Consider the following 20,399-nt stretch of genomic DNA (forward strand, 5'->3'; position numbering starts at 1 on the left):
TGGTAGTCCTCACATATGGGTGACATCATCAGGATGGAGCCCAATCACGGAAAACTTCTGTCAAAGTTTCCAGAACTTTGACTGGCCCCTACTGGGCATGCCCAGCATGACACTAACCCTGCAGCCAGCAGGGGTCCCCCTTCAGTCTTCTTTTTTCCGCGCAGCAGCAGCCTCGCGGTTTAGAAGCTCTGAAGAGATTCCTGACAGGAATTTTCCTCACGGAGTTTATTTGCCCCACAGGGGTCCCTCCTCTAACTTTTCTCAGGCTGCGGTACTCCGGTAAGTTTTTTCACCGTCTTTCGTCGATTACATTCGAGTTTGGCCCTCGCGGCCTACTGGCCGTTGACCATACCGCGGCTTGATTTTTTTCTATGGCCATGGCGTTGGGGGTTTCGTCCGTGCCCAGACTGTACTCGTACCATGTCTATCACAGACCCTCATGGAGTCTGTGTAGTGTGTTTAGGCCTTGAGCATGATGTCCTGACTTGCACCAAATGTGCCCTCATGATACCAAAGGTCACAAAGCCAGAATGGAGAAGATGGGACTCCTCTTCCGTGCTCACACCCCGACGCCGTCCATCGCATCGACGTCATCGTAACCGGCACCGTCGAAGTCGCACCAGCATCGACCTTCGTCCGGTGACCATCTGCCATCGACGTCTTCACGGCCATCGACTCTCATTACTCCCCCTCAAGATTGAGGGGATTGTAGGGAGAAACATCACCATCGGCATCGTTAGTCTCGGACCGTCGAGGGAGCGAAATCATCGACCTCACCACGGTCCGAGCCACCATCAAGAAGCCCCGTCCAGAAATGGCACCGACCATTCCTGCGACCGGGTCATCGAGGCCACCCTCACCCGATCGGGGTTTGGGAGTCGCGATTCCGCCTGTAAAGGTGGTCCCTCCGACTGTGCCTCCGCCTCCTTCTTCCGTCACGGAGCTGGGGCTGCTTGCTCCAGGTCTCCAGGAAGAACTGGATCAGCTGGTCCAGGAGGCCATCGACAAGGCGATGCAACGGCTCCAGGTTCCTCCAACACGGCACCGAGAATGGAACCGGTCACCGACCTGATGACAGCAGCGCTGGCACCGCTGCTATCCCGGATGGAGGCGCTCATGACCACCCTTCCACCAGTGATTCCCGGGTCTCCGATGGCTCCGGTGCGCTCCCCATTGACAGCTTCATCGGGAGGAGAAACACCGTTCTGCATTCCTCCTTCGGGAGCATTGCCTCAGCCATCGATGCCATTTCATCCCTCGCCACTGATTCATTCATCGGGAGCGATACACACATCGGCACCATCGATGCCGTCGATACTGGCATCGATGCCTTCCAGGCTGTCCACGGTGCCCCCGGCGATTCCTTCGATTTTCTCGGAGCCTCAGCCGGGGCCTTCGGGTATCCAACCCCCTTCTTGTCCTACAGGTCAGTTTGCTGATCCTTATGACACCTGGGGTGATGATACTTTCACAGACACTGATGACTTACCTTCACCTCCCTCTCTTGCTGAAAGTAGAAAGCGTTCTCCTCCAGAGGACCTTTCTTTCATTAATTTTGTGAAGGAAATGTCTGAGTTGGTCCCTTTTCAGCTTCAGACGGAGCAGGATGATAGGCACCAGATGATGGAGCTCCTCCAATTCCTGGATGCCCCTAAAGTGATCACTTCTATTCCCGTTCATCAAGTTCTTCTTGACCTCCTCAAAATAACTGGGAAAACCCAGGATCCATTGCCCCAGTCCATAGAAAAGCTGACACTGCCTATTTAGTACAGTCAGCCCTCGGCTTTCAAAAATCTCAGCTCGACCACCACTCAGTTGTGGAATCGGCTCAAAAGAAAGCAAAAAGGACGAAGCCTCACTCATCTACCCCTCCTGTTAAGGAACACAAGTTCCTAGACAATATTGGTCGACGAGTGTTCCAAGGGGCCATGCTCATCTCCAGAATTGCTGCTTACCAGCTGTATATGACCCAATACAATAGGGTCATTTTCAAGCAGATACAGGACTTCTCTGAAACCCTACCTGAGCAATTCCAACAACAGCTTCAAATCCTTGTCAACAAGGGGTTTGAAGCAGGAAAGCATGAGATAAGAACAGCTTACGATATCTTCGACACCTCTACTAGAGTGTCTGCAGCTGCCATTTCGGCAAGACGATGGGCCTGGCTCAAATCTTCTGACTTTCGTCCAGAAGTACAAGACAGGCTATCTGACCTGCCATGTGTAGGAGACAATCTGTTCGATGAACAGATCCAGCAAATAGTGGCTGAATTAAAGGACCATCATGAGACCCTTAAACAGCTCTCATCGATACCTTCCGACTTCCCCTCAAGACAGTCCTTTAGGAAGGACTCTAAGAAGTCATTATTCCGTCCAAGGAAGTACTCTCCTCCACCAGCAAGGTCCCGAACTACGAGACCTTCCCAAAAACCTCAGCCTCGCCAGGCCCGGAAACAAAAGCCGCAGGCAGCTCCCCAGCCGGAGCCAGCTTCAGGTTTTTGACTTTCACTTGGAGAGCAGCAGCCTGATTCCTCTGCCAAGCATACCAGTGGGAGGTCGATTGTGCCACTTTCACGGCATGTGGCAATCAATCATAACCGACCAATGGGTGCTAGCAATCATTGCTCAGGGTTACCACCTAAACTTTCTTGCTCTTCCACCAGACTCACCACCTCTACAAGCATGGAGAGTATCCGATCATTCTGTCCTTCTGGAGCAGGAGGTTTCCCTTCTTCTCCAGTTAAGAGCAATAGAACCCGTCCCACTCTCGCAGCAAGACCTAGGGTTCTATTCCCGGTACTTTTTGATCCCCAAAAAATCCGGGGGAGTTCGTCCAATTCTGGACCTAGGTGCTCTCAACAAGTACCTACAGCGAGAAAAATTCAAGATGGTAACCTTGGGCTCCCTTCTACCTCTTCTGCAAAGAGGAGACTGGCTCTGCTCTCTGGACCTTCAGGACGCATATACACACATTGCGATAACAACAGCTCATCGCATGTACCTCAAGTTTTTAGTAGGCCCAAAGCACTATCAATACCGAGTGCTTCCGTTCGGCCTAGCGTCGGCACCACGAGTCTTTACCAAATGTCTCGTTGTTGTTGCAGCTTTTCTCAGGAAAGAAGGTGATCACGTCTACCCCTATCTGAACGACTGGTTAATCAGGGCTCCAACCCAGCAAGCCGCTCGGTCATCCCTCAATTTGTCCTTATACACTCTAATTTCTCTAGGATTTCTCGTCAATTATGAAAAATCCTATTTAGTCCCATCTCAAACCTTGTCGTTCATTGGGGCAGACTTGGATACCTTGCAGGAAAAAGCCTTTCTACCTCAACAACGAGCGCTAACCCTCGTGTCTCTCGCTCACCAGTTGCAGTCAACAGCTCGATAATTCCTCGTCCTTTTAGGACACATGGCGTCTTCAGTCCATGTCACACCAATGGCCCGCCTGGCCATGAGGCTCATGCATTGGACTCTGAGGTCACAATGGAGTCAAGCTGTTCAGCCTCTGTCAACCATTGTCCACCTCACTGACTCACTCCGTCTGTCTCTCGCCTGGTGGAAAAATCACAACAATCTCCTCCAGAGACTGCCCTTTCAAGTGCCAGATCCTCAACTTATTCTCATCACCGACGCTTCCAACCTCGGCTGGGGAACCGAATCTACAGACACAAGGGTCTTGGTCTCCAGGGGAAGCCAAACATCAAATAAACTTCCTAGAACTTCGAGCAATGTCATATGCTCTCAGGGCTTTTCAGGATCACCTATCAAATCACGTCATCCTGATTCAGGCAGACAACCAGGTGGCCATGTGGTACATAAACAAGCAGGGAGGCACAGGCTCCTTCCTTCTGTGTCAGGAAGCTGCGCAGATTTGGTCGGAAACGCTCTCCCACTCGATGTACCTCAGGGCCACCTACCTGCCGGGAGTGGACAATGTCTTGGCAGACAAACTGAGACGTGCCTTCCAGCCACACGAGTGGTCTCAACCCCTCGGTAGCGACCTCAATCTTTCGCCAATGGGGTTACCCCCAGACAGACCTCTTTGCGTCCCCTCAGAACCACAAAGTGGACAACTACTGCTCCCTCATTCGGAGCGAGCACTCTCAGCCAAGAGATGCATTCTCCCTCTCATGGGCAACCGGTCTGCTCTATGCATTCCCTCCACTTCCTCTTCTTTCAAAGACTCTTGTGAAGCTACGTCAGGACAAGGGAACCCTGATCCTGATAGCACCTCACTGGCCACGCCAATTTTGGTTTCCTATACTCCAGGATCTCTCCATCCGCAGGCACATTCCCTTGGGAACGAACCCGCATCTGATCACTCAAAACGACGGATGCCTACGCCATCCCAATCTTCGGGCCTTGACCCTGATGGCATGGATGTTGAAAGGTTAATCCTTCAACCACTTAACCTTTCAGATTCGGTTTCTCATGTCCTGATTGCTTCCTGAAAGCCTTCCACAAGAAAATCTTACTTCAATAAATGGAAAAGGTACACATCATGGTGCACTTCGTAGTCCCTTGATCCCTTTTCCTGTCCAATCCCAAGGTTTTTGGACTATCTCTGGCATTTGTCTGAGTCAGGTTTAAAGACCTCTTCAATCAGAATGCATGTCAGTGCGGTAGCCGCCTTCCATAAAGGTGTTGGGGATGTTCCTATATCAGTACAACCCCTCGTAACACGCTTTTTAAAAGGCTTGCTCCATATCAAGCCACCTTTACATCCTCCGGCCCCTTCTTGGGACCTTAATTGGTATTTGGTCGGCTCATGAAACCACCATTGGAGCCTCTTCACTCCTGTGACCTAAAATATCTTACATGGAAAGTGATTTTCCTTCTGGCTTTCAATTCAGCTCACAGGGTTAGTGAGTTACAGGCCCTAGTTACCTATCCGCCTTACACTAAACTCCTGCAGAACCAGGCGGTACTCCGCACTCACCCTAAATTTTTACCTAAGGTAGTTTTGGAGTTTCACAATAATCAATCCATCATACTACCTACCTTCTTTCCCAGGCCCCATTCCAATCCAGGGGAACAGGCTCTGCATACCCTTGACTGTAAACGGGCTCTAGTGTTCTACCTAGACCGTACAGTTGCCCACAGAAAGAGCACTCAGTTATTCATCTCTTTCCATCCCAACAAATTAGGGCAACCTGTGGGTAAGCAGACTCTCTCCTCCTGGTTAGCAGACTGCATATCTTTTTGCTATCAACAAGCAGGCATTCCTTTTCATGACCGTGTTAAAGCACACTCTGTGCGAGTCATGGCGACTTCAGTAGCACACCTACGATCGGTGCCGCTTCCTGACATTTGCAGGGCTGCCACTTGGAGTTCTCTCCACACTTTCACAGCCCACTATTGCTTGGACAAAGCCGGAAGACAAGATTCCATCTTCGGTCAGTCTGTCCTGTGTAACTTATTTCCAACGTGACGTACCTACACCCTTCCGCCTGCCTGGTGGGGTTCAGGATGCCCTCTACCAAGTTCCACCCCAGTTGTTGTGCCTGTTGCACGCCGTTGGGTACATTTGGTGCATGTTCGGACATCCTCAGCTTGGTACTCACCCATATGGGAGGACTACCATCCTGCTTGTCCTGTGAGAAAGCAAGTGTTGCTTACCTGTAATAGGTGTTCTCACAGGACAGCAGGATGCTAGTCCTCACGAAACCTGCCCACAGCCCCGCGGTGTTGGTTCGTAACATTTTGTTATTTTATTTTTCAGCACTGCCTGTAGCTTTCAAATAAGACTGAAGGGGGACCCCTGCTGGCTACAGGGTTAATGTCATGCTGGGCATGCCCAGTAGGGGCCAGTCAAAGTTCTGGAAACTTTGACAGACGTTTTCCTTGATTGGGCTCCATTCTGATGATGTCACCCATATGTGAGGACTAACATCCTGCTGTCCTGTGAGAACACCTGTTACAGGTAAGCAACACTTGCTATCTGTTCATTTAGAGAATGCATTAAACTGCACTCATACAAGTTGATAGGAGTGGTACTGAGGTGCTTGGTTAGCAGGATACCTATATTTTTTTTATCATATCTTACAACAGTGTGAGCAAATGTTTGTGTAAATAGTCTTAAAACCTAATGAAATGATTCCTATAAAAAAGAAACACTGAGATTTGTATCATTACTAAAGTGGTTATGTGAATAAAGAAGGATTATACACCAGTGCCTCAGCATCTGGTTTAGTAATTCTGGTTGTTATCTCTATTGCGGCATGTTAGGACACATGCTTAATGGTATTTGAAATTGCAATGTATTTGCAGAAATCACTGCACAGTCGGATGCCAGTGAGATACGACAGGACTGGAAACCTACATTCCTTAGCAATGAAGAGTTTACTCAGTTAATGTTAGAGGTAGGGTTCTTTCATTTTCTGAAAATGTTATTGTTTGATGGGCAGATTTTTAATCATCAAATGTTTGAATTTACTTTTGTCATTACATTACATCTTCCTTGCCACAGAGATCGGAAGGCACAGTATGTAGCTTTTCCAATAAACTCCTTTATAATTTATATAATAAGATGTATACTGTATTCCACTTAAAGTGCATTCTTATTTTGTAATAGTTTCCTTATAAGAATGGTGTTACATTTGAAATAAACATGTACCACAAAGGCCAAATGTATAACCCTGGTGCAAGTGTAATTAAATGTTAGCAATTAACTGTTCTAATCAGTTTCCCTTTTGTTCCTCTTGAAATAAAAAATAAAATGTAATGTAAATTTAAATAGTGCCTTTGTGAATATATTCTAGTTGAAAGCTCTTTTTTTGTGTAATTATTTGTAAAACTAACTGAAAATTAGTGTAACTAGGGCCATAAAAGAAAGGCGCTTTTTTGGCTAGAGGCTAGTCAGGGTTCTCAGAATTGTTTATAAATGTATATTTTTAATCTGAGATAGACTGGTGACAGGTCTCTTGGGTTCTGATAGCTAATTCAGTTTTGCTTATTTGTTATTTTACCTGGAATAACAGGTCTTCATACTTGTTTTCAGGAGCAAAACCTGCTTTTTATCTAATGGATTTATAGAGTGGAGGGAGTAGCCTGGTGGTTAGAGCAGTGGGCTACGAACCAGGAGACCAGGGTTTGAGTCCTGCTGTCGCTCCTTGTGACCTTGGGCCAGTCACTTTACCCTCCATTGCCTCAGATACAAACTTAGATTGTAAGCCTTCTGGGGATATGAAAATACCTAGAGGTCTTTAAGATCATGAGAGGTCTTGAACGAGTAGATGTGACTCGGTTATTTTCACTTTCGAATAATAGAAGGACTGGGGGGCATTCCATGAAGTTAGCAAGTAGCACATTTAAGACTAATCGGAGAAATTCTTTTTCACTCAACGCACAATAAAGCTCTGGAATTTGTTGCCAGAGGATGTGGTTAGTGCAGTTAGTATAGCTGGGTTCAAAAAAGGTTTGGATAAGTTCTTGGAGGAGAAGTCCATTAATGGCTATTAATCAATTTTACTTAGGGAATAGCCACTGCATGGGATCTTCTTAGTGTTTGGGTAATTGCCAGGTTCTTGTGGCCTGGTTTTGGCCTCTGTTGGAAACAGGATGCTGGGCTTGATGGACCCTTGGTCTGACCCAGCATGGCAATTTCTTATGTTCTTACCTGAATGTAATCCACTTTGAAGCACTGAAAAAAGTGTGAAAAGTGGAATATAAATCTAAATAAAAAAAAAAAGGTTAAAAATCTTCAACTTCATCTACAGTTTCACGTTGTACACTTCTCTATACCATTGTCTTCCCAAATTCATTTTGTGTTTACTGCTGCAAATGATTAAAATTTACAGCATCATTCCCTAAAATCATAAGGTTAGGATAGGCTTTACCTGTGTTCTGTTTTTTTTTCTGTCAGTTTTCTTGTCCCTGTTTAAGGGCTGCCAGAACTGGTGTCTTCTCAGGACATTTCTCTGGTACTGTTTGCTCTCTTTGTCACAAAATAATGCTGTTAAGATTGTGTATTTTTTATTTTATTTTTTATTGTTTTATTAGTACAGTGTATTTGATTATTGTATTATGTTGATATTAACCGCATTGGGCCAAACGTTTGTTCGAGGAAGGCAGTATATAAATAAAATATCATATAACGTTAAAGACAGGATAGAAGGTACATCCTTTACCCACCTAAAAGAGGGCAGCCAGGACTTTATTATTGTTGAAGGGATTCAGCTTATAGTTCTTGACCACATTGCTTACTTCGGGTGAGGGAGTCATTGTTTGTACTGATAGTTCCATTTTAAAATAAGAGCATAAGAAGTTCCCTGCTGGGTCAGACCAAGATCGATCAAGCCAGCATCCTGTCTTTGACAGTGGCCAGCCTGGGTCACAAGTACTCATCAGGTCTTTGAACCGGGGACACCAGGGTTACAGTCCCACTGTTCCCATTGGGACCTTAGGGCAAGTCACATACCTTGAAGTCTGAGCACATAGCACACACATAACATAACACATAACATAACACACATAACATAACACACATAACATAACACACATAACATAACACACATAACATAACACACATAACACACACACATAGCACACATAGCACACAGCACCTCCACTGGCTCCCCATCAAATATAGGATCCAGTTCAAGACCTGCATGATGGTTCACAAGGCACTACATAACATCTCCCCCCTCAACCTAACTTTCCAGCTTCAACTACACTCTTCTAACAAACCAACCAGAAGGGCATACCAGAACAGAATGATCACCCAACCTGCAAAATCTACCCTGAGGAAACGCGCTCTATCCACAGCGGGCCCGTCACTCTGGAACTCACTACCACCGGACCTCCGCCTAGAACCGTGCCATACAACGTTCAAGGTGAAACTCAAGACTTGGCTCTTCCTTCAAGCTTTCCCAGAGAGCTAAAGCAGGAAGAACAAACATCCAGCCTTGTCTTACCACAATAATGTAATGCTCACATTGAGTCAGTTTTTTGTTCCAAGTTGTTACCTAAGTTGATCTTAGTTGTTTCTTAATATAATATATTACACTGTATTATAGTTCTTCTGTTCATTATATTATATTTGATATGTTCCATGTAAACCGCCTACCCGGCGATAGCTATATCTGTTAAATGTGAACCGGAGTGATATGTATTGTATACAGGAACTTCCGGTATATAAAAACCAATAAATAAATAAATAAATAGCCTTGGGAGAGTTTAATATAGGCGCTATCCTCTGGTTCCCAGACTACCTATAACATAAACAATGTCATCTGGTCCAGACAGCAACATTCCAGTGAGAGTCACGACGGAGGCTAAACAGACAGGACGAAAACTCCGATCAGGGCGTTCTGCAGTGGCCAGGGACAAAAACACCAAAGAAGGACAAAACAAGAAGACCATGCCAACAGCAGGGCAAGAGAGTGTACGTGGCAGAAAGAGAACAAGAGCGGAGAGTTGTAGAAGAAAAGGTTGTGGAGGATGTGGACCGACTCGAGATGGGTCAGAGCAACATGACACTGATACGAGGGAACAGCAAGCAAGTGATGCAACGCCAGCAGTCAGCACGGTTACCGAGACGAGCGGAAGAGGTCACGGTGTTAGGGCTGCAGCAGCACACCTCTGAGAGGGCGATGGCACCGGACACATCACACCAGAGCGCACTCACAGCCACAGGCCAGCCGGAGCAAGTATCAAAGACCTAACAGCAGAGATGAGTACCCGCGCCCGCTACTCAGCGAGACATACAGTCCTTCAGGTGGGATACAAGGACAACCCGGATACAGCAATCAGACGTATTCTACATGGCAGAACCTGGACAGCGCTAATTGGTAACCAAGAGCGCCACAGGGATACAGTGCGCACGGCCCATTCCCAGGATGGAACCAACAAGGGAGGCTATGGGATTGCGGGCCATTTGGCGGAATGAATAGCCAACACTTCTACCAGCCACCTTGGTGGTCCTGGCCAGCACCGCCACAAGGAGCATTTGCTAATCAAGGAGGCAAGGCATAGCGAGCAGCACCTTTGGACAATGAAAATGGAGCAAGGACACTGGAAGGAGGTATCGAAAGCCCATACTAGCGCTCCATCATCATCTGTGGAAGGAGCTAATGGTACAGGGGCACAGAGCGCCAAAGAGGATGGCAGGAGAAAGATCAAACAGCAGCCAAGAAGAACAACCACCACAGATTGGAGACAGCAATGTTGGTGAGTGTGGGGATAAGGTCGGGGGGAGTGGGAAGAAGACGGCATCCGCAGGTGCAGAAACCAGCACGGTGTCAGTTGAAAGAAAGCACAAGGCGAAATGCAAGTGCAGGACAAGTTCCAGCTCGGACAGTTCTTCTTCCACATCTTCGTCAGACTCCGCAAGCGGCAGTGACCAGCAAACAGCAACCAAGGCAGCGGACAAGGAGTCCAGGGGCCCACCCGTGCTTTCCACCTTATCAGAACTATGGGAGGGAATGCCCAAACAAATGCGAAAGAGAATCCAAAAAAGAAAATACATAGATATATTTAGTATTCTGCATGGGCGAAGCAGATCAGAAGATAGGAAAAAATCAAAGGAGGGTCCAACATCAACGGAAAAAGAGATTAGAATTCCAAAGAACATCGTGAACTGGATAAAGGCTTTCCTGTACATGACAAGTGTGGTGAGACATCGAGACCCTTCACAATACAGACCCATGTTGAGCTACGCAGTCAACATCCTGCAAGCGTACCAAGAGCACGAGGGTTGGGCCTGACTCAACTACGACGAAAAATTCCGGGACAGAATGGAAGAGAATCGGTTGATGGAATGGGGAACGCAAGATGTCAGCCTTATGGATACAGTAGATGACGCGTAAAACGGCAAAGCAAGGAATATGCTCAAGAAACATGAGACTGTCATCTCCCAGTAGACATTCAGCAAGGCAAGCACAGTCACAGGATAACACATGCTGGCGATTTAACAAAACTGCATGCACTTTCCAAGACTGCAAATTTAAGTACATGTGTTCAGCATGCGCAGCTCCACACCCACTGACAAAATGCCCAAAAAGACCGGCAACAGGGAGTAAGGCTAAAGCAATCTGAGACTCGGCAATTCGAAAAAGCGCCTTCACTCATCAACCTGGATAAAATGAGACCATGGCTGAAATTATACCCAAACCGGTAGAATGCACAGAAGATAATGCAAGGATTTCGGGAAGGATTTATAATTCCAGTCCAAGGCCAGATAAAGGATGCAAAGACTGGCAATGCACAGGCAGCAACACAACATGCGGACATAGTGCAAGAGAAGTTGGAGATTGAATTGCCACTCGGCCGGATGGCCGATCCTTTCCCAAGACAACCGTTTCAGAACATGTGCCTTTCACCATTGGCAGTCAACTTAAAAAGGAGAAAGGAAAGTTACGGGTCATACCCCCCTGGCACCATGCATGCCCAAGAGGAATGCATGGTGCAATATGCATCCTTTGATTCGGCAGTGGCGCCACTCAGAACATGTGGCGTAGGGACTCTAATGGCAAAGACTGATATAGAATCGGCTTTCAGGCTTCTCCCAGTACATCCAGGGAGTTTTCCATTACTGGGGTTCACATTCAAGAATCAATATTTCTTTGATAAATGCATGCCAGTGGGATGTTCAGTCTCATGTGCTTACTTCGAGCTATTCAGCTCATTCCTGTACTGGGTAACAGCAAAAAAGACAGTGTCGGACAGCATCATTCACTACTTAGACAACTTCCTATTCATGGGGCCAAGAGATTCAAGCACCTGCTACAACTTGCTAACAGAATTCTAGACCATAACCGGGGATTTCGGAGGTCCATTGGCACATGAAAAAACTGAAGGTCCAGCAACAATTATGTCATTCCTGGGCATCGCGCTGTATTCCAACAGGATGCTAGCCAGGGTCCCCGAAGAAAAAGTCGAAAAACTCCGCAAGATAATATAACAAGCAGCATAAGCAAAGAAAATAACTCAGTGAGTTGCGCAATCCATTCTGGGAACATTGAACTTTGCATGTCTGGTTATTCCCATGGGAAGGGCATTCATGCGAAGATTAGCAGCAGCAACAGTTGGGATATAACGACCTCATCATTTCCTAAGAGTTTCAAAGGAGATATGTGCAGATTTCAAGATATGGAGCACGTTCCTCGACGACTTCAATGGTGTATCTGTCATACAAGGGTCACCACTTTCCAGCAAGGATCTGAATATTCACCCAGATGCATCAGGAGGTTGGGGTTATGGGGCAATTTGCCAAGGCGCATGGTGTGCCGAATCATGGCCAGCAGAATGGATTTCTAAAGGGCTCACGAAGAGCATAACTTTTTTGGAGCTCTTCTCTATCTGGGTGACGCTAGTATTGTGGAGCGACAGGCTCAGGAATAAGCACATAATATTTTGGTGCGACAACCAAGCAGTGGTACAGGTATTGAACTTGCAATCGGCCAAGTGCCCGAAGGTTGTCAATCTCCTCAGGGAGATAGTGTTAGTGGCATTGCAAAACAACACAACACTGTGAGCTAGGCATGTGCCAGAGATATGTAGTGGCGCTGCGGATGCTTTTTCTTGTGCTAAATGGCATTTGTTTCGTAAACAGGAACCAGCAGCGGACGAAGCGGGGTCAGCAATGCCGGCACATCTATGGAGAAATGGTCTGCAACTACCTTTGAGTTAGTACGCAGATTGGTGGCACCATCTACACGGACGTCATACTGCCGGGGCTATGATTATGTGACTAACTTCCTGAGAGAGAATGGATGGAGGCAAGGCTCAGTCAATGACGAATTGATAGTCAAATATGTCGCCACGGCAAAGGAAAACAGTGTATCAAGGAACACTGTAATTAAACACTTGGCGGTATTGTCGTTCTTTTTTAAGGCACAGGGGTGGGGTGACTCCACTAAGTTCTTCATTCTGAAGAAGATGATGACAGGATGGGCAAGAAACATTGGTCCTACCAGTGACATCAGACATCCGATTATGCACAACATGTTGAGGACTCTCTGGACAATTTTATCATCAATTTGTTCATCGGAGTTCGAAACGGAGCTATTTTGTCTGGCTTTCTCACTCACATTCTTTGGAGCATTGTGAGTGAGCGAATTGGCCGCCACCAACAAGGAGGACTCTGGAGATATTGGATTGTTTCGGAAGAATGTGGTGTGGACGCCAGAGACGTTAACTATCACAATACACAAGTCCAAAACAGATCAAGATGGAAGAGGAGCCACACTGTCTCTTAAACGATTTGCAGGGTGTGACACTTGCCTGATAAGTAATGCAAAGAAGTATTTATTTGGCACTGCGACCAGATGGGGGAGTACACCTGCTGATTCATGCGGACGGTACACCATTAACCAGAAACTAATTTGCAGCAGTGCTGAAAGCATCAGTTAAAATTAATCTGGACACAAAAAAATTGACCACACGCTCTTTCAGAATTGGTGCAGCTACAAGTGCGGCGCAAGCCACCCTTCAAACGACCACAATAAAGAGAATTGGACGATGGCGATCCAATGTGGTCAATACCTATGTCCTTTTAGAGAAAGTGACCACAGCTAACCAAAATTCTTAATTATATCTTACAGATCAGCAATGGGTTCAACGCTTAGCATGGATCATTGGTCACTCATATATACATTGGGCTGCTAAGAGAGCAAAGGGATGACCCTATGGACAACACTTAGGACTGGCACCACAAGGGTGGGTCATATCATGGATGGGAAAGCCTGGCATGCGATGGGAACTATTATTGCCCCTACTTCGGCTCCTGAGGGATTCGAGGGCTGCTCCGGATGTAATAATAATACATCTGGTGGGAAATGACCTGTGTTCATCGACATGCAAGCGCCTGATAAAGAAGGCAAAAAGTGACCTGGCCAGGATAGCCCACTTATACCCAAATGCCGCACTATTCTGGTCGGACATTATCCCACAGCCCAAGTGGAAGGAATCTAAATTATGGAGTTGGGGGTCGAAAGAGAAAGTGAACTGTCAGATCGGGTTATAGACACAAGAGAGAGGTGGCCTACAGATAAGACACCAGTGGGCTGATTATATGTGTCCAGGGCTGTTCAGACCTGACAGTGTGTACCTGTCTGATGTGGGTTACAACATATTTAATAACACGATACAGGATGCCATGGAGACATGGCAAACAAAAAGGGCAAAGGCCGCAGCTTATTAATTAGTTGGGGGAGACACGAGGCAAGGCTCGGGCCGGTTGGGCATATTGCAAGTGGTGCTGATGGCATCACAGGACGGCGTGGTAGCTGATCAGCGCCAGGGGAGGTGCAAAAAGATGGGGGTGCGGAAGGCACCGATGTTTGGGGCCTCCTTGCTCAGGGACAAGGTGGGGGGCCCATGGAGTAATGCTGCCTTGCTTGGTCTCTACGGCGGGCAGCAATGGAGATATCTTACTGGCTTGGGTACCCAGGGAAGTTTGTCATGAAATGTTAAAATAAAAGCTGCGGCCTTATTCTACCAACGCCAGTTTCTGTATTTTCCATTTTATAAAAGTGAATGCGTAAATGTTGTCTAAGATACGCAAAGGTAGGGTTGACAGCCAAGTTGGTTACAGTGGCGGCTGCTAGCGTTACTATGATCCTTATAGCCCCTCATTGGCCGAGACAAGTCTGAGTTCTACTCCTTCGAGAGTTGTCCCTCCGGGAACCGAACAGTCTGGGGATTTCCCCAAATCTCATCACGCAAGATCAGGGCAGGCTGCGGCATCCCAACCTCCAGGCCCTGTCGCTCACAACCTGGATATCGGGAAGTTAATTCTTCAGCTGCTGGATCTTTCAGAGGAGTGTCTCGAGTCCTGATGGTTTCTCGAAAGCCTTCCACTAGAAAGTCCTAACGACTGAAATGAAGGAGGTTTTCCGTGTGGTATGAGCAGAAGGCCCTAGATCCTTTTTCCTGCCCCACACAAAAGCTGCTTGACTACCTTCTGCACCTCTCGGAAGCTGGTCTAAAAACCGTTAGAGTTCATCTGAGTGCAGTTGGCGCATACCACGAAGGTGTAGATGGTACGCCCATCTCTGTGCATCTTATAGTTGTATGCTTCATGTGGAGCATACTTCAATTGAAGGCTCCCCTAAGGCCTCCCGTTGTTTCTTGGAACCTCAACATGGTGGTACCTCAGCTGATAAAAGCTCTTTTTGAGACACTGCACACCTTTGACATAAAGAACCTGCCCTGGAAAGTCATATTTTTTGTGGTGGTCACTTCAACACGCAGGGTCAGCGAGCTCCAGGCCTTAGTGACTTATTCACCTTATACCATGTTTTACCATGACAGGGTGGCCCTGCGTATGCACCCTAAGTTCTTGCCTAAGGTGGTGATGGATTTCCATCTTAACCAGTCAGACGTCCTGCCAACATTTTTTCCCAGGCCCCATTCGCACCAAGGTGTACGAGCACGGCACAGTTTGGATTGAAAGAGAGTGGACAGAAGCCCATAGACAGTCCACCCAACTTTTCATTTCTTTTGACAGGAATAGATTGGGAGTTACTGTTGCTAAACAGGCACTATCCAGTTGGCTAGCAGATTGCATCTCCTTCTGTTATGCCCAGGCGGGGCTGCATCTTGGAGGTCATGTCAGAGTTCATTCTGTCAGAGCCGTGGCAATGTCGGTGGCCCACTTGCAAGCAGTTCCCATGGAGGAGATCTGCAAGGCTGTGATGTGGAGTTGTCTCCACACATTTGCATCATAGTACTGTCTGGATAGGGATGGCTGACATGAAAGTAGGTTCGGCCAGTTGTCCTCCAGAATCTCTTTGAGGTGTAGAACCCAGCTCTCCCTGCCTAGGGCCCATTGTTTGGGTTCAGGCTGTCTCCCCCTCTGTTACCAACAGCACTGTGGTTGTTGTGCCTGTTGGCACCTGGTTGGTATCTGTTGGTCCCATTTTGTGTTAGGGAGCAGCCTATAGCTAGGGATTCACTCATGTGTGAGGCCTACCATCCTCTTATTTCTAGGAAAAAGCAGAGTTGCTTACCTGTAAAGTGTGTTCTCCTAGGACAGCAGATTGTTAGTCCTTAGGAACCCACCCGCCACTCTGTGGAGCTGGGTTTTTCCTGTGGTTTATTATTTTATTTTTATCAAAATTCTATGTTAAGAGACTGAAGAGGGATCCTACATGGACATGTGGTATAGGGCATGCCGGGCATGCCCAGTATACCAGTCAAAGTTCTAGAAACTTTGACACAAGTTTTCCATGCCGGGCTCCATCTGATGATGTCACCCATGTATGAGGTCTTACAACCTGTTGTCCTAGAAGAATACATGTTACAGGTAAGCAGCACTGCTTTCTCTGAACTTGTGAGAATAGGCATTCTTAGAACAGTATCACATATTATAATCACATAGAATGGTGACAGTTAATATAGAATCTCTAAGAGCATTCACCCTTATATTCTCATATTTCTTTAATATCACCATAAATTGCATTAAAATTCATAAGCCATGCCAGAAGAATATAGAAAAGATGTATAGCAAAAGCTTTCATAATATCCATGTATCTTTTGGAATCACCTCTGTTATAAAGTTACTGTGGGTCATATCTAATCATGAGTCTTACAGAGTTTCCCACCTTTTTTTTTTTTATTTTTGCTGTTGCAGTTAAAACTTTTTATGAGTTATTTTTTAAATTCTTGCTGTTGCAATCAAAATTCATTAGTGTCGTGAATATGGAAAGAAATACTTCCCTCCATATGTCCTTTCAATGCCGTGCAGCTATTAAAAGAGTAGAAGTGTGAAAAGCCAGACATAGTGCCATGTTTTGCTGGTTACTGCTACAGGGGTGTCCAACTAGAAGCTACCACTTTTATTCCTCCTGTTTCACTTCTTTGAGAGGGGTCAGAGTGCATGCCTGCAAATTCTGCCAGCAGTCTTATTTAATAATTATTTAATATGGATCAGTCAGATAGTGTGAGGTAAAATTCACAATAAACTGTCAGATTGCTGACGACAGAATGTGTAGCTGTTCATGTCTACGAACTGGCATTTAGAGGAGCAGTTTCGTTTTGTGGTATTTTACAATATTTTGAGGGGCAGGAGTGGCTGTTTCATGTACCCATCACTCTTTTCGTGAAGAGATTTTATTATATTACTCCTGAGTCTCTACCCCTTTTGAGTCTCATATCATGACTCCTCATTAGGGATGTGCATTAATTTGAAATGAATGGGTAAGAATGAATGAGTCCATTTTCATTTTATTTATTTATTTTATTTTATTTGTCAAGTTTTATATACCGTCTGTTTTCGCCATCACAACGGTTTACAAAGTTATTTTATTTATTTTATTAATGGACTTCTGAAACAAAGGGAGGGACCCAATGAATTTAAATGAACATTTTTGTCTCATTCCTTTATTTACCATTAAAGTCTATGGTTGTGCTGAGCAAACAAACTGATGCATGATCTAACTGGTTACTATAGCAATAAATTCTTGCCTTTGTGACATGGTAACCTTCTGGGTGCCGAGGTAGGACAAGTTGGCAAGGAGACATGACAGAGGACAAATCACATTAAAGCATTTTTTTAAATTTGATCTTTATTAATTAATTCATTTACAACAATGAAATAATTTGATATTTGAGTAATACCACCGTAATTAACATCAAGGAAAAAGAAAATATGAAAAAAATGGCATTTCATAATAAGCCCACATATTGTGGAGAATATACCAAATAAGAGAAAAAATAACTAGCTAATAGAAATAGAAATATTCTGAAAGGCTGGGAAGAATGTTATTTTAAATCCACCTAAACCCCACAAGAAAAAAACAACTCAATCTGACTACATCTTCCACAGTCTTATGCATAAGAAAACGTTCAAGATGCTTAGGTTCAACAAATACAAATTTGTTTTCCTGATAAGAGATTAAGCAGTTGCGTGGATATTTAAGGAAAAAGCTACCCCAATATCCATCACTTTTTGCCGTAAAGATGATAATTGTTTCCTACAAGCTTGAGTAGCCCATGAAACATCTGGAAAGATCTGGACCGTTTGGCCACAAAAGAAGAATTCTTTACAGGAAAAGTACTTCTTAAAGCAGAGCTTTCCAAACGTTTTGCGTTGGTGACACACTTTTTAGACAAACATAATTTCATGACACAGTAATTCAATCTACTAGCAAACCAGAGGTTAAAGGTTAAACGAATGAAATGTATTTTGACAATGTATGTATGTTTCCTTAAATATATACATAAATAAAATGTTTCACGACACAATCTATCTCATGAAAACCTTTCATTTATATTAAAAATATATAATATTCCAAGATTAATATTATTGTTATAATTTGAGTAACAATAATAAAACAAATTGTCCCCCACACACTCATCGCTCTCCTCCCCAAGCACATGTCTGTCCCCCACACACTCATCTCTCTCCCCCCCCAAGCACAATGTCTGTCCCCCACACACTCATCTCTCTCCCCCCCAAAGTACAATGTCTGTCCCCCACACACTCATCTCTCTCTCTCCCCCCCCCCCAAGCACAACGTCTGTCCCCCACACACTTATCTCTCCCTCCAAGCACATGTCTGGCCCCCACACACTCATATCTCCCCCCCAGCACATGTCTGGCCCCCACACTCATGTACCTCTTCTTTTTGATTGTTGCCAGTGTTTCATGAAAAAACAAGCGCTATTTTCCAAAAAAACAAGCACATGTCTGTCCCCTACATACTCATCTCTCTCCCTCCCAAGCACATGTCTGGCCCCCACACACTCATATCTCTCCCCCTCCCCAGGCATGTCTGGCCCCCACACTTATGTACATCTTCTTTTTGATTGTTGCCAGTTAAGTGCTTCACTCCCTTCAGGGTTCAAACCTGCTGGGGTGCATAACACCTTCCATGATCACCAGACACTGTTGCTTACAGTCAGTACTCCTGGTGGCCAGGCCTCATCGGCAGTAGCAGCCAATGACAGGGACAGCTGGGCTCAAGTCCCACCCACCAAGCCCCAAAAAACGGGATTGACAGCAAAAATCGACCAATAATAAGCAACCCACGAAATGAAAAAAATAAAAATAAAAAAGTGAATCGCTGGAGGGGAGCAGCTATGTGGACCAGGCTTGCGCGACATACCTGTACACTGCAGGTGATACATTAACGTGTCCCAACACATAGTTTGGAAAGCTCGGTCTTAAAGACTAAGTCCTTATCTTGTTCAGAACAAGTCACAATTAATGTAGCTTTTGTTGGTATATTTTCTATAGAGGCTTATATAAAAGGTAGAAGCCCTTGGGCTATCTAAAACCAAAATGTCTAGACCACCCTCTTTGCCATGAAGGATCTTTTTCCTAGGCAAATAATAAACCCTAGCTAGGGGCAGGTATATTTTCATCAGGTATTAAAATCTCAGAAATATACTTCTTAAACATTTCATATGATGGTAATAATCTAGTTTCTGGAAAGTTCAAAATCTCAAATTCCTAGTCCTCTGAATATTCCCTGATATCTTTAACTGGTTATGAACATACAAACTGACCTTGATACTAGATACAGAGGCAGCCTATAATGTTGCAACCTGAGGTAAAATGTAAAAACGAATCCTTCCAACTCATGAAGCTTAGCCTCAGATCCCTCCAACTTTGCCCTCGTCTCCAAAGAAAAAAATACAAATTTGAGAGACAAAGCGATGTTGTTCTCATTTTGCAACAAGTCTCCATACATCTAATAGAGCTACGTTTTCTGATTCTACCATCTCTTCTCTTTTGTAGTTATCACACGGGGAGGTACTACCATTTGGGGGAAGGGGAGCTGATGACAATATGGGCAGCACAGCCTCAATAGGTTGATTAATCCCCTCGAGATTCCCTGCCCCAGAAGGCTTAACCTCCAGTGCCCTAGATGCATGTGTCATTGAGCTGGGATTCATATCTGGTAGAACATTTTCAAAAATCAAAAACTGACGTGGTGGTGGTGGTGGGTTCTTGCCTGAACTTAAAGAGATCCCTGAAGAAGGATTATCTGTACTCATATCCTCAGTAGACTACTGGCTAGGTCATCGGACAAGATTATCCATAGGTTCCCAGGTGTTTAAGGCAACTGGCGATGATGTTACTGCCTTGCCCTTCCTTTTTCTCCCCATTGGTGCTCAGGAATGTGCCTCTTTGGCAGTGCGCCGATGGCTGCATGCTGCAGGGCCCTGATTTAAATAGATGGATATTGCAGGGGCAATGATATCACGGGAGGCCTAGATGTATTAGGGAGAGAATAAAGCCCTTATTTTTGTCGTCAGTTCTCACCAATGAAAGCAGTAGGGATAGGTGCCAAAGATTGGCGCGCCTACAGTTAGCACACACTCTTTCTTCCAACTCTCCCCTTAAGCATCTTTTGAACTAGACTCTAGCTGCCATCTGGATCAAGTGACACTGATGACATCTTATAAATGTCTGAGCATGTGTTAAGAAAATCAGTTTGCTCTGTTTCA

The 20,399-nt window shown here is 45.5% G+C and overlaps 1 protein-coding gene across 10 annotated transcripts in view; it reads left to right on the forward strand.

Moving 5' to 3' along the window:
* Positions 1-20,399, forward strand: part of CLOCK (clock circadian regulator) — a 430,837-nt gene that overhangs the window by 193,485 nt on the left and 216,953 nt on the right. For 8 of the 10 annotated variants that reach the window (XM_029587462.1, XM_029587432.1, XM_029587454.1 and 5 more), the window contains one exon: positions 6,270-6,361. The exons of the other annotated variants lie outside the window; for them this stretch is intronic. In XM_029587462.1, coding sequence (XP_029443322.1) covers positions 6,270-6,361 — 92 coding nt within the window. Of the gene's footprint in view, positions 1-6,269; positions 6,362-20,399 lie in introns of those variants that run through there. 10 annotated transcript variants of the gene reach the window in all.

Source organism: Rhinatrema bivittatum, chromosome 1, assembly GCF_901001135.1.
Source record: "Rhinatrema bivittatum chromosome 1, aRhiBiv1.1, whole genome shotgun sequence".
Taxonomy (NCBI): domain Eukaryota; kingdom Metazoa; phylum Chordata; class Amphibia; order Gymnophiona; family Rhinatrematidae; genus Rhinatrema; species Rhinatrema bivittatum.